General features: G+C 39.5%; 1 protein-coding gene across 1 annotated transcript; it reads right to left on the reverse strand.

Annotated features, from left to right (window-relative positions):
* Positions 1-3,058: 3,058 nt before the first annotated feature.
* On the reverse strand, positions 3,059-12,616 carry LOC114250073 (uncharacterized). Its single transcript, XM_028183815.2, has 7 exons — positions 12,546-12,616; positions 7,803-7,931; positions 6,579-6,640; positions 6,004-6,125; positions 5,205-5,337; positions 4,329-4,392; positions 3,059-3,234 (listed from the first exon to the last, which is right to left on the reverse strand). Exons 2-7 carry the CDS (start codon positions 7,823-7,825, stop codon positions 3,117-3,119), a joined length of 522 nt encoding a protein of 173 aa, XP_028039616.2. The 5' UTR covers positions 7,826-7,931; positions 12,546-12,616; the 3' UTR covers positions 3,059-3,116.
* Between the last annotated feature and the right edge of the window lie 3,156 nt (positions 12,617-15,772).

Genomic DNA, 15,772 nt, shown 5'->3' on the forward strand with positions numbered 1-15,772 from the left:
TACCAATTTTTCTAATGAAATACGTACTTAACAAATGTTCACGATTGACTTCCACGGTGAAGGAATAATATCGTGTAATAAAAATGAAACCCGCAAAATTATAATTTGCGTAATTACTGGTGGCAGGACCTCTTGTGAGTCCGCGCGGGTAGGTACCACCACCCTGCCTATTTCTGCCGTGAAGCAGTAATGCGTTTCGGTTTGAAGGGTGGGGCAGCCGTTGTAACTATACTTGAAACCTTAGAACTTGTATCTCAAGGTGGGTGGCGCATTTACGTTGTGGATGTCTATGGGCTCCAGTAACCACTTAACATCAGGTGGGCTGTGAGCTCGTCCACCCATCTAAGCAATAAAAAATAAAAATAAAGTTCCTGTTGGCAAATTTCTGTCGTAGTAGCGGCAAATTGCGATAGGTGACGCGCTAGTTTTAAAAAGTCGACGTTTTTACTACTTAATTAGCGAAAATGACACGGTTGGTTTCACTATTCCAAAAATAACACTTATAGCTAAAGTTCATCAATTTGTCTCTTAACAGGATCACAAAACAATGGCTTTTAAAATATTTTTTTCGGGTTTTCGCGAACCGTAGACATATTTAAATCTACTTTTGCGGTTTAAGCACCTAAAAGATAACTGACGTTTTTCGCTTAACTGAGTTCCTTCTCTTCTTTTTTAAATATAGTAATTGGCTTCTGCGACCTCATCTTTTTCCAGTTTACAGTGACTAGTTTAAATGAGTCTTCAGTTAATAAATACATATTCAACAGAGTTTAACAGAAATTTTATAGATTTAAAAAGAAAAAAAAAATTATAAAAATTTTAGAACAATACGAACAATGATATGAAACGAAAGGAGATGAAGTTATTTATTGGTTTGAGACTAATTAATTGGGATAAAATAAAAAGGATTCAAAGGTTTCAAAGGTAAAATAGTGGGTATTTGCTAAGAGTTCAGTGGACTTCTTGGAAGTACCAGAGAAGATAAAAACCCAAATCAAACAAACCGCCAGACTTTAAGATATTGTTAGTTTTTTCTGTGTGCTAAGAAACGTAAAAGGTTATTAATTTTTTTATGTACATTATCATGGTTTTTGGCCCTAAACACGTCATTACGTCGTTACACGTCATTGAAGTCGTCGTGGCCTAAAGGATAAGACGTTCGGTGCATTCGTTGTTGCGATGCACCGGTGTTCGAATCTCGCAGGCGGGTACCAATTTTTCGAATGAAATACGTACTTAACAAATGTTCACGATTGACTTCCACGGTGAAGGAATAACATCGTGTAATAAAAATCAAACCCGCAAAATTATAATTTGCGTAATCACTGGTGGTAGGACCTATTGTGAGTCCGCACGGGTAGGTACCACCGCCCTGCCTATTTCTGCCGTGAAGCAGTAATGCGTTTCGGTTTGAAGGGTGGGGTAGCCGTTGTAACTATACTGAGACCTTAGAACTTATATCTCAAGGTGGGTGGCGCATTTACGTTGTAGATGTCTATGGGCTCCAGTAACCACTTAACACCAGGTGGGCTGTGAGCTCGTCCACCCATCTAAGCAATAAAAAAAAAAAAAAAAAAAAAAAAAAAAAAAAATTACGGATCCCCCCGATCCATTAACGGTGGTTTTAGGTACCTCAAGCACCGGTCATCGTCCTCGCCGAACCCGTGGCCTACCGACGAAGGGCTCGACGAGTAAATTAACCCATAGACACAGCCCACTGAGTTTCTCGCCGGATCTTCTCAGTGGGTCGCGATTCCGATCCGGTGGTAGATTCTGCGAAGCACTGCTCTTGTTAGGGTCAGTGTTAGCAACACTCCGGTTTGAGCCCCGTGAGCTCACCTACACACGTAAGGGCGAAGCTGAAATAGCCTCTCAAAGCTATCAGCATAGGTAGGAATAAAAAAAAAAACACGCAAGCAGTCAGTGATCGGAACTACTCGAAGCGAAACAGCGAACGGATCACCTGAAGTGAAGCGGAACAAGCGAATTGAAAGTTTTAAAGTTTTTGTTGAGTGTTTTAAAGTGTTTGTGAAGTGTTTTAAGTGTTGAATACAGTTGTCAACTTGTGATTCGGTAGAATTGTTATTTATCCCGAACCTCAGCGCGTAACAGTATTAAGTGTTTTATCTATGTCTCAGCCGTCGGTGACAACGAAAGTTGCGAAGTATTTGCGAGATTAAGCCGAAAAGTTGTTTTAATTATAATGGCTGTTACACTCCCAATATTAATGTGGTTATTTTTACACTTGATTAAATTAACTTTGTGTGTTTGTCCCTCCTAATATCCAAAATGGCTGCACCGATTCCAACCGGAGCTTATTGTCAGGTGGAGTATTCTCTGCTACTGAAACTTAATTAAGTAGAATTATTGTCATATCATTTTGAGTTAGATTAGTTTTCGTTATCATATTATTTTATCCGATAGTTGTAAGGAACATTGTGTACTTAGCACATTTATTTTGATTAGTCGTGGCTGAATGCCTTAAGTTACAAGCCAGATTTTTTACTTGTAGTTCTTTATTGTGTATCTTTTTTTTTAGCTTGTGTAGGCGATGATACCCAAACGAGCGGTTCACGCGGAAGCGGAGTGGGGACCGAACAAAACTTGAAGACGGACAGACGCGCGCGCAAGACCAACATAAGCAATAAGCGGCAGAACTTAATGTTAATCGAATAAAATAAAATAATAAAAAGCAGTAATAAATGTATAAAAATGTAATTTTATCATTTTGTTTCATTCCTGAACAGCTTGTAATGTGTACTGTACGACTTATAAAAACAAAGTATTTACAGGGTACTTAACAAATTAATGATGGCGGAGATACTATAGTAGTATCAATTTTATTGTTTTTTTGTACTCAAACAACATACACTTCTCCCCTTTCCCTACACGGACAACATGTCCTATTGATTTTAGAGATTATTTTAATATTATTTTTCTTTAATTTGTGAACCTAATCCCATGTCGTTCCGAATTAATGGAAAAGAAAAAGTCTTGATCTGGTTCCAAAATAATAAAAAAAATACTCCCGAAAAATCAAGAATCAGCGACGGAAAAATTAAAAAGACAAGTAATATTTATTTTGTAAATAATTTATTTCATAAACATACATTAAACTAAACTGAATTGACGGTCTTTTGGCATACGTAAGGTTGTCGTCGGTGGCACCACCAGTCTCTTAGTCCAGGGTTGATGGCATCGATGCCGGCGCAATGAGGCTCTGCTGGGTCATCACTATAAAATAAAACATTGATAGATCTACTACATGACTGGTGGTAGAACCTCTTTACTGGTGGTAGGGCGTACCACACGGGTAGGTACCACCATCCTGCCCATTTCTGCCGTGAAGCAGTGCGTTTCGGTTTGAAGGGCGGGGCAGCCGTTGTAACTATACTGAGATCTTAGAATTCATATCTCAAGGCGGGTGGCGTCATTTACGCTATAGGTGTCTATGAGCTCCGGTGACCATTTAGCACCAGGTGGGCTGTGAGCTCGTCCAGCCATCTATGCAGTAAAAAAAAAGTCTATTGTACATAATATTTCCTTAAGAAGAATACATTTATGTTTAAGTGGGATTTGATTAAGATTACTGATAGGACATACTGTGAGTCGCTATCGACAAGCAGGAGCGGTGCTGACAATTTCTATAATATGATGATGATGATACGTTCCCGTTTAAGCGGTGGCACAGCGAATACACAAAAACAACTGAAGCTTTGAGCTGATATCTCAAGGTGATAAAATTTTCGCTGTACTATTCTTAGCTTATTTGTTTGACTTTTAAATAAACTGAAAAAAATATTGTGTGCACCGGGATCGATGTGCGATCTTTTTTGAATAAAACACGGCGTTTTGTGCTTTGTTCATTTCTAAAAAAAAAACAATTATTGCCTTTGTAGGCAGACGAACACACGGCCCACCTGGTGGTAAGTGGTCACCGTCGCTCATGGACGTCAGCAATGACAGGGGCAGAGCCAAGTGGCTGCCTACCATTAAGTACTCTCCGCAAGCCTCATCTCGGAAAACACCGTGGGGGGGAGTTCATTCCAAAGCCGGAAATTCACAAATAAGGTGGTTTTTTTAAGAAGCATACGCGGCGAGCTGTTTATTCATCCCCCCTCTCCCCCCTCTCCCCACCTATTTGCTGGTAGCTTAAGAGATTATTCCAACTACGCCCGGACGGCTAGGTGAGTTCACGGGCTCAACCTGAAAGAACTTGCTAACACTAGCCCTAGCAAGAGCAGTGATTCGCTGAATCTACCACCGGATCGGAATCGCGACCCGCTGAGCAGATCCAGCGGGTGGGTTTGTTCATCGTTTTCCCTTACCTGTAGCCGCGACCATTATCTTGACCCGTCCAAGTGTGAAATCCGGTGTCTTCAATGTTTTGACCTTTATAATATAATGAACGTGTTTAGTTGAAATAGCTCTAAGAGTGAAATTCGTCACACAAAACATGCTTGCAGCTAATAAAGTTGTTTGTTTGCAGTTATAGATATTTATTTAGAGTTCAATAACAATTATCATGAGGTATAATTATGTGTTATTCAAAACGTGGTGCTTTTACATAATGTAATGTCTTCATTGCTGATCACAATTTTACAGAGTAAATGATTACAGTCCTAATAATTATGTTTACTGTTACTGGTGGTAGGACTTCTTGTGAGTCCGCACGGGTAGGTACCCCAGCCTGCCTATTTCTGCCGTGAAGCAGTAATGCGTTTCGGTTTGTAGGGCGGGGCAGCCGTTGTTACTATACTTGAGACGTTAGAACTTATATCTCAAGGTGGGTGGCGCATTTACGTCGTAGATGTCTATGGGCTCCAATAACCACTTAACGCCAGGTGGGCCGTGAGCTCGTCCACACATCTAAGCAATAAAAAAAAAAGTTGTTCGAACGATGATGCAGTGTACACATTGGTGTAATTCAAGAGTAAAAAACCAATTTTATTGAGAAATAAAGGTTAAAGCATTTTAATTTAAGGCTAGACAAAGAGCTAGCTGTTCATACTGATGTTCCCAAGCCGATACACAAAGTCTACCAAACTTGCCTTACGCGAAAATATCAGGATAGCCTTTATAGAAGTTCATTTCCGACTAAAACTTTTGAACACTCATACCAATTGCGATATTTTCGTTGTTTTCAAGTTGCATTATGAACGGAGCCTTATGTTGTTAGTAAGCACTTCACTTGTGTAACATACCATCGATATTCTTCCAGACTTTGTAATTTTCCAGGTTGTTGATGCCCAGCCAAGCGATAAGTTTGATTTCGGCGTTAACCACACTTGGAAAGTGCATGTGTCGAACTATTTTTTGTATTAAAGCGAATTCTTCCTGAAAAACATTATTAAGATTTAATCTATCTCAAGGTTTCGGGAGCCGTCGTTTTCAAAACAACCTTAGTAGCTTGTATTTAAGTTTAAATTACACAAAACTGTTATATTTTCTTTCTGTGCTTCTCCATCCTGCAATACCTAAAGGTGCTAAACCTAAATTGTTCATGTTTTTAAGTAATGGCAGACGTATAATATTGTTAAAATTTTATTATATACCACTCGTACTCGCCCGCTTCGCTGGACATTTAAAATTAACATTATTAATTAATTTAAAATTCGTCAAAAATCAATACCAGTCTTACCTGAGCGCTCGGCGCGTCCACCACTTTGAGCTTAGTGAGTCCCCACCTCATGCATGGTAGGTATAGGGTCTCAATGTACAAAAATTTAGGTGTGGTCAAATACATACTTGCCGCCCACGGGCTCTTAGACTATGACATTATATAGTTCAATTTGACATAGGTATGCCTGCGACTGAGAGCGCTCTGGGTTAGGAAATGACAATAGGCAGTGGTCAGACGTGTGGGGGGTCAAGCTATTGATTTTTATTGTCTTTGAAGACATGGAGCTTGAGACACCTCGGAAGGTGAATGTTCCTGATATTTTTAATGATAGAGCACTGCGAAGTAACGTATGTAGCGTAAAGAGCCCATTTATAAGTTACCTCAGATTTAGGTACAGCTAATTTAGCGCCTTCTTGTTCACAATATTCCTTAGCTTTAGTCCAGTTTTGTGCTTGATACACCAGTTTGTAGGCTATACCAACATCCTTTTCTAGCACGTATCCTGAAATATGATATTAAATCTTACTGGTAGATTTAAGGAATTGGGAGATTGTTAATATTTTCACTGCGATTTTGCGGAAATTTTACAACGCGAATTTCTCTAAAGAACTCTGAAGTACAGACAAAATAAGTTTTGCTGTTTCTTCTCAGAACAATATATGTATCTCTGTCTGTGGGTCTTGGCTTAATCTCAACCCCGGCTAGAAGGATAGGTATCTGTCTGTTTTTTTGTATAAACGAGTGAACGCCTAAAGCATTTAAGGCACTGCCACTCATCATTTAAGATGAAGTATGATTTATAAGTTACAAGGACAGAACATCATTGCCCTTAAGTATAATGGTTGGTGATGCCATACACGTCGTACTGCTTAGGACTTGGTAAAAAATGCCTTAGACTTAGGGTCAGATGAACTCGGAACTCTTTTAACCGTGTACAACAATTAAACAAACTTACCATCAGTTGGTTGCGACTGCACATATGCGATAGCTATAAAAAAGAAGGAAATAGCTAATAGTCTGAAACAAAAAAGACTAAGGTAAATTCAGTATTGCAATGCGGATCCTTGTGTTATATTAGCTAACGAATTCAAAGCCTACAATGTAGTGAATGGTGATTCTTGGAGACTTAGTAAGCATTGGCGTTTTAATAGATACTAGGTTATCAATATCAGGTACATTTTGGTGATAAAATTGAAGGACATTAACTGATACAAACAATTTCTGTGGATACTCGTGATGCCTTTGATTGGCAGCAGTAATGGACAAACTGTAGACAAATCTAACTTCGCAAAATATACACTGCCGATAAATCAGTAGATATGTTGTTACAAACAGTTTAACAGTAATAACGCATTATCCCATAGTTTTTCGCGATAAAGCCCGCATTCCTACTTATAGTAATAGTTATGTAGGTACTGTATATCAAAGTCATACATTTTGCAATAAAATGAAGAAGATTTAAAAAAAAAACGGAGTTCACACTTCTTCACGTGAATGAATATTAACTGTGTTGATTACCAATATTTCAATGCATATCTAAGTATATTGGTACAATAATTTCAAATTATCGATTTTTCGAACGGGTCTATTGAAAGGTTAATTAATCTCTTTGTCTGTCAAAGTGAGAGTGTTCTATGAATGTTTAAGATTATTCTGTCATTTATTTTTTGAACCTTCTTCTTCCAACTTCTTCTTTGTCTCTATCTTATCCCACTGGGTGGGGTCGGCACAGCGAATGCTTTCTTCGGTCGACCTCTTCCCCCTCTACCTTGGACTACCATTTCCATACATCTCCTAATCACATGCATATCCTCTCTTGTGCTTTGTGCTGTCCACCATCGAAGAAAAATTGATTCCACTACCTGAACCGTTGCGATTAGAGACCGTGCATCCCGAGAGATCATAATTTCTGCTACGGTGTTCCGTGACCCTTGTCTTACACTTCTTTAAATGAAGTTTGTAAAGTCTTTCGGAGTAGGCTTTGGTTTGTTGCGCTTTTTGGTTAACCACTTAAATGGAATAAGCCCGATGGCTTATATGGTTACGATAACGACAAAAAATATTAAAGAATACGTCTAAATACATCGAATCAGTGTACGTCAGTGTGTATGTATGTCAGCACCACAAAGAAGCATGAAATTGAATTATTTCCTTATACTTAACGATAGTGAGTACTTACCTCATTTTTGTTGTAAACAACATAACGCGGTAATTAGTTATTCACTTATGCGTTTCAAGTGGGACAGGGACTTTAAATATTTCCTTATGACAATTATTTAGGTGTACGACAAATATAATGCACGAGACTCTGAAAGGAAATCAAAGTGTTATTTATTTACTAACTGAGTCTATGAGTCACCGGTTATTATTATGTGGTTTTGGAGCGTAGATCTCAATTCAACTTGAAGCAGGTCGAAGTTTGAATTGTGCAACGATTGATTTAAAATTGAAATACGAGATTGCTTCCCGACAGTTGGTTAGATCGCAGAGCCTGTCCGAATACGAGTTAGTTACCAGTATTCTATTCTATTTTATTCAATCAGTCCACAGACGTCCACAGCTGGACATAGGCCTCCCCCAAGCCACGCCACAAAGATCGGTCCTGCGCTGTCTGCATCCAGAGGATCCCCGCGGACCTCAATACGCTGATATTATAGTATTTAGAGAATGCTGCCGCTCTTTCTCTGGTGAATACCTTGGTCGCCTTGCACGACACCCAGGGTCAGAGGGGTGGTGATATTCTAATAGTTCTACACCATACAGCCTTGCTTTGACTATTACTACGAGCTTTTTTTTCCTACCTATGCTGATAGCCTTGAGAGGCTATTTCAGCTTCGCCCTAACATGTAGGTGAGCTCACGGGGCTCAAACCGGAGTGTTGTTAGCACTGGCCCTAGCAAGAGCAGTGTTTCGCAGAATCTACCACCGGATCGGAAACGCGACCCACTGAGAAGATCCGGTGAGGTACGAGCGATGGCCGTCGTAAAAACCCCTTATAATAAAAACCGGTTTAGTACAGCCGTTGCAATTTAACCGAAATTCGGCTTTATCTGTCTGTATGCTTTTAATTTATTTTCTTTGTAGGCAATTAGGCAGACGAGCTAACGGCCCTCTTAATGGTAAGTAGTTGCCCCCGCTCATATGTGTGCTAGTGTTGCGGGTTCGTTTGCAAAAGTTATCTATGAATTTTAGAAACTGCCTAAGATCAGGTAAGCTGTGAGTGTCTTATTGCTTTTGTAAACGGACTAGCAGACGATCCACGTCAAGGTGAATGGTATGTAACTGTTAAGTATGTGTGCGTGTGCCTACGCATACGCGGTATTACAACAAATATAGGACAGTGTGTTAATAGCAGCCAAGTGTTTCACTCGCGTATCCCTCGTATCTAACAGTGGCGACGAACCACTGACTATCGCTTGAAGTTAATAATAAATATCGGTCTTATCTTCGGCCTGTCGAGTTAAAGTTATATTTAACAGCTACACACTTTAGAAGACTGATATGCAAGTTAACTTCGATAAGAGAAACCGTTAGTGATAATGCGAGCCATTAAGCTTTCTATCAGAACTATTTATATAATTCAATTACAAACGTCTTCAATTATGGTTGTTGTAAAAGCTCTAATTGAGATCACACAATAGCTTAAAAGTAACTTGCCTGTATAATTACCATTGTCAATAGGCTGTCATACTTCACTTTTTTTAAATTTTTTTTATTGCTTAGATGGGTGGACGACTCACAGTCCACCTGGTGTTAAATGGTTACTAGGGCCCATAGACATCTATGACGTAAATGCGCCACCCACCTTGAGATATAAGTTCTAAGGTCTCAAGTATAGTCACTGATAATAGCGCGTTCTGAGGATCTAAACGGGTGGATATTCGAATACTATTTATGTCGCGACGTAGGGTGCGGTAGTCGTTAGACAAATAAAACAATTAAGAGATCGGTTTACACGTCATTACGGATCCTCCTGATCCATTAACGGTGCTTTTAGGTACCACAAGCACCGGTCACCGTCCTCGTCGAACCCGTCGCTTGCGGCGAAGGGCTCGACGAGTGAATTAACCCATAGACACAGCCCGCTGAGTTTCTTGCCGGAACTTCTCAGTGGGTCGAGTGTCCGATCCGGTGGTTGATTCTGCGAAGCACTGCTTTTGCTAGGGCCAGTGTTTGCATCACTCCTGTTTGAGCCCCGTAAGCTCGCCTAAATGCTAGGGCGAAGCTGAAATAGCCTCTCAAGACTATCAGCATAGGTAGGAAAAAAGGGATCGGTAATCACTTCAGATCAGATGGTCGGTGAGTTGCACGTATATAAAAAACCACCCCTACGATATCACGTATCGGAAACCTACTAGGATCTGTGGTCTGTTCAATATAGCGAGGGTGTTCGTCCCTATTTCCTGCTGTAAAAGTTCACCAAAAGTTCTACGTAACTTCGAAAGTAAATCGCTCAGATCGTCGAATATTGATAGCAGTATAAAACTAATTAATAAGAGTCCGCCCGTGAGTGATTACTGCTGGACCCAGACTCCGGGCGACCTAACGATCTAGGATAAAAGAAGTGCTGGGATAATTAATTAGACTTTTTGATTGACGAATTGTTATTTAGTTTGGTTTTGGATATGAATTTCTAAGAACGATTTTATTGGAATTTGTTTGAAGGTTAAAACGTTAATGTATGTGAGTGCAGATTTTTATGAGTCTATAGACGGTAAAAGTCGCCCGAACCCGATGGATGGGGCGGTGCAGAACGGGTAATTGTGGTGAAACTTAGGATAGGTCTCTGTACAGCAGTGGGCCGATGATGGTAATGCTAACTTGGTAGAAAATTAGTAAGACGCGCTGCCTATATCTTCGGCTCACATGATGACCATCCATATACTTGTCATCAAAGGCATGTGTGTTGCGATTCAATGCTTTCTCGGTGGAGATGTAAGTTGATTTAAACTATTTGCCCACTGAGTTTCTCGCCGGATCTTCTCAGTGGGTCGCGTTTCCGATCCGGTGGTAGATTCTGCGAAGCACTGCTCTTGCTAGGGTCAGTATTAGCAACACTCCGGTTTGAGCCCCGTGAGCTCACCTACACACGTTAGGGCGAAGCTAAAATAGCCTCTCAAGGCTATCAGCATTGGTAGGAAGAAAAAAGAAAAATAATAATTAAACTATAGTTATGAGTTAGTTTAATTAGTTAAAGCATTTTAAGATTAAGGCAGCTGTGATACATTAAATTGAAACTTTGACCACATGTGTTAATTAATGTACGAGCCAGCGTTTAAATTGGGCCCCGGTAATCACTTAAGGAAGAGGCCAGAAGTTCCAGCACCACTAATTACATTGACTCGAAATCAGATTTCATTTTATACTATGTCCAAAGTTTATCGTGAGAGTATCTATGTTATGTTTTAACTATTGTTATGTACTGCTATCAATTATCGGTTGATCCGTGTTTGAATTAATTCAGACCATAATTACGAAGCGATTGCATTAACTGGTCCAGTCGTCCGTAGCTGCGGAAACCGTAAAGTAATCGAAACATTCGAAATAATATACATATACAATAAAAAACGTGAGATTAAACCGTACAACTAGTGTTGATTATGAACTGGTTTAATCACTACATAGTGTAAAACAAAGTCGCTTTCTCTGTCCCTATATCTGTCTGTCCCTATGTATGCTTAAATCTTTAAAACTACGCAACGGATTTTGATGCGGTTTTTTTTAATAGATAGAGTGATTGAAGAGGAAGGTTTATATGTATATTAACATCCATTAAAAAGTGGAGAAATCAATAATAAATTACAGTTTCCGAAGCGAAGCGAGGGCGGGTCGCTAGTTATAAATATCTTTCTTCCTTCGAGTGAAATGTTTTTCCGGACAGAAATTTGTTATGGCTAGAGGTCCCGCAGTAGTCGAAATTCGACTATAATTAATTGGAATTGTAAGATTGTACACTATTATAATTGTATTTTATATTTCTATAATCACAAATTTCGCCAAGGCTACACTATAAAAAAATATTAATAAAGAAAAACACTATTTAATCTAATCTCGATTTGACCACAGACGTCAAGAACAAAAGTTTGACAATAAATAGTATGCATACGTGTGTGCTTCAAATAGATGGTATGTAGTGTGTGTAAGGTTTTCTTTATTGATTTACTGTATCTTTAATGCATTATCTTAAAAAAATATTAGCATTGTGCATTTCTTCCCTATATTCTCTATAAGTGTGGAAAATTTCATACTCCTCCGTCCGCGCAATTTTCGTAAAAAGGGATACAAAGTTTTTGCTTCACGTATTAATATATAGATTATGATCGCAAAGATAAATTTCAAAAGAATACGCAAAGTGGCCTAGCTAATGCTGTGTGTCGTTAAATTAATCATTGTTTTTAAGTTTGTGTTCAATGGTTCGTGACCTTTATTGATAAATGTTTCTCCTAAAGAGGTTTTTCGGTCACCGAATAGAAAAAAATGTTTAGAATATTAATAATATATAAACTCCGTATTTCTAATAATAAATAAATAGTATAAATACAGCGGACTTAACACGTTAACTAATTTCCCAAATAAACTAATAGAACTAAAGTAATTTTTAGAAACATATTGACATGTCCTTTTTCAATCGAGGCTTGTGGAGAGTATTAAGCTGTAGAGAGCGGCTTGGCTCTGCCCCTGGCATTGCTGAAGTCCATGGGCGACGGTAACCACTCATCAGCTGGTGGACCGTATGCTAGTCTGCCTACAAGGGCAATAAAAAATAAATAAAAAACATACTATCCAATCCAATTAATAAATAAGTTTTTTCGCAAATTTTATTAAATAAAACAAACTAAATTTAATTAGTGACCGACGAATTATTCTATGTTAATAAATAAAAAAAACACTAGGTACGTATTATTTAAAAAAAAATACTCACTGTTTCCTCTTTCCATATATAGCCACGTGCGTAGTGTGTATAAGTGTATTGAGATGTGTTATGGACTATTGACGCCCGATGTATTTATGTAGTGAGTCTCTTCATGTTTGTTAGGCCTAGTGCATACTGTTAGGAATGTGACGTTTTAAGTTTTTTTTACCAAAATTATAAATTAATGTAATATCGCTTATTTTAGTTCCTAGATCCTACAGTCTGATTCTGTACACTCACAGTTTCTTTAAAGATACAATTTTTTTAGCACAGCGTAACCATAGAAATGGGCTTTTAGGTTTGACACGGTCATTTCAGCGTTTTCTTCCTCAAATGAGGCTTAAAGAGTCCCAAGCGGCAAACAGCGCGGCTGTGATAACTTGGCTGTACCGCCGACGATCATGTTGTTTGTAAGATTATCTTGTACGACTTATTGTTAAGTTTATAAGACTTGTTATCTTTATATATAAGAGCATCAGTGGAAATAGCTGTGTTATATTAGATTGGAAATGTCTGGTTAATTACCTGGGTGAAATCGAAGATGGCGCTGCGATCGTAATTGTTTATGGGTAGACTCGTAGAATGGGTAGAGTCATTGACTCGTTCAATAGACAATGACTTATGGCAAGTGTCAGTGAATCTGTGGATGACGTGTGACATTTGAAGTTAGTCTATGATGGTGGAATGACTATCGCACGCATCTCTGAAATCATCGCGTTTCTAGTCTGCTGTTATTTAATTGTGTTCTTATTTCGGTAGGCAGCGGCTTGGCTCTGCCCCTGGCATTGCTGAAGTCCATGGGCGACGGTAACCACTCACCATCAGGTGGGCTGTATGCTCGTCTGTCTACAAGGGAAATAAAAAAAAAAAGCTCAACCCGACATGTGTAATTCTACTGTACGTGTGTAAGTCACTGAACTCCTCCTAAACGGCTGGACCGATTTGAATGAATTTTTTCGTATGCATTTGGGTGGCTCCCTGGATGGTTTAGATTCACAAATCAGCCCGGCAGATGGCGTTGCGGTATCTAGGTTATTTATCTGTACTGCAACTAAACGGCTGGATTGACTCGAATGCATTTTTGTGTACGCATTCACAGGACAACGTCTTTTGGGTTCGCTAATTAAGTATAGATATCTACTACCGTTGTAATAAAAGTTTAGTGAAATTTGTTATGACACGAAAAAGAGCGCAGCAGAGAAAGTTATTTTCACGGTCATTATTCGATTGGTATTTTTGATAATTTAACGCTAGATTCGAACCGGAAGTTTTGTACAGTTTTAATGAAATGACGCGCTCATACATCGTGTACAGTCTTTAGATAACGGGAAAGAATCAGTCACCGTGATGTCAACGCATTACGGTATGGTTCGTTCGGTTCCACGGGGCCGAATTAAGATCTTAAAACCGATGAGTATTTAACGGTCATATGGACACACCTCTGGAGAAAACTTGCTGAAATGGGTGTGCCGCCGCATCTAATAAATATTTAAAGGACGTTATATTAAGAAGGTATTGCGGCTGTTTAAGTGGATGACACCTTTTCAGAAAACTTTAAGACCGAGGCCGGGTTACGACAGGGATGCATCTTGTCACCGTTATTCTTCAATGCCTACATAGAGTACATTATGCGCATTGTTTTAGAAGAATAGGATAAAGGTATAAAAGTTGGGGACGAGTGATAAACAACTTGAGATACGCTGATGACACTACCCTTCTCGCACAGACTAGAGAAGACATGGAAATTCTACTGACTCGTCTGGAAACTACCAGCCTTAAATTCGGACTTATGGAACCAATGTACAAAACATAGCTAATTGCGAATTTGTACATACCTACATCTACATCGGCTCTGCTATCTCAAGCACTGGAGGATGTGGTGAAGAGATCAGACGACGATGCCATCACCAGGTCAACAGTGGAACGGCTGGGAAAGATTTGGAAGGATAGGAGGATTACCAAGAAGTCTAAGGTCAGATTGATGAAATGTTATGTGTTTCCAATCTTTCTCTATGGAGCCGAAACCTGGTCTCTAAGATTGCGGGATCGCCTTAAAATCGATGCATTGGAAATGGGGTGTTGGAGACGTCTCCTAATGATCCCGTGGATGGCTATCCGCACCATCCATCCTCAAGGAACTCGTTATCAAAGACCGACTTTCGTCAACTGTACAACTAAGGGTAGGCAGCGGCTTGGCTCTACTCCTGGCATTGCTGAAGTCCATGGGCGACAGTAACCACTCACCATCAGGTGGACCGTATGCTCGTCTGCCTACAAGGGCAATAAAAAATAAAAAAGAACTAAGGGTTTTAAAGTTCTTTGGTCACATGTCCAGAAAAGAGCACTCGATGGAGAGACTGGTAGTCCAAGGCCGGGTGGAAGGAAGGAGATCACGCGACCGCTCACCAACGCGCTGGACTGACCTAACAAAGAAGGCGACTGAGTCCACTATGGTCGAATGTACTTAAAATGCTTCGAGCCGCCAGACCTGGAAGCGTATTGCCAGGGGGGCGGTCCTCAGGAGCATGGGCAACTTAACGGGTGCTTCTGCACATACAGCGTCAGCGCAGCCACGACCATTCTGACAAGAGTGTCCGACTGTGAAGAAGAAGAAGAAATTTAACGGTAGGCAGCAGCTTGGCTCTACTCCTGGCATTGGTGACGTCCATAGACGACGGTAAGCACTCACAATCAGATGGGTTGGATGCTCGTCTGCATACAAGCGCAATAAACAAATAAAAAAAGAACGCGAAAAACCATTCGATTTCTAGAATGATGAAGATTTTGCTAGTACGTTCTATTTATTACTCTCTAGCCTATGAATTATGCGGTCATACAGATGACAGGTAATTTTTTTATTTGATTTGCTTTAAATGACTATAACACTATCACGCTATTCTTCTATGTTTTTATTATTTTATTTTAATATCAAATGAAAGTTTTGCACTTCCTACAATATCATTACTATTCAGAATGCACTATAGAAATGTATTAACACAATACTTAACGCGATAACTAAGCTTTATAAAGGTTCAGCTGGACCTCGCAAGAAGCACTGCTGTCATCTCTGGGTCGAGGTTTCTAATTACCAGTTAAATCCACCTGACTCCATACACAAGAGGGCCGTTCGTATTGTCAATGATCCTGCTGTCATGAATCGTTTGGAACCTCTCGGTGGTCGAAGAGGTTACGGATTCTCTGTATTTAATACCGGTTGATCTTATGAGGTGTGCTCT

This window comes from Bombyx mandarina, chromosome 18 (genome assembly GCF_030267445.1).
Source record: "Bombyx mandarina strain Sakado chromosome 18, ASM3026744v2".
In the NCBI taxonomy this organism is placed as follows: Eukaryota; Metazoa; Arthropoda; class Insecta; order Lepidoptera; family Bombycidae; genus Bombyx; species Bombyx mandarina.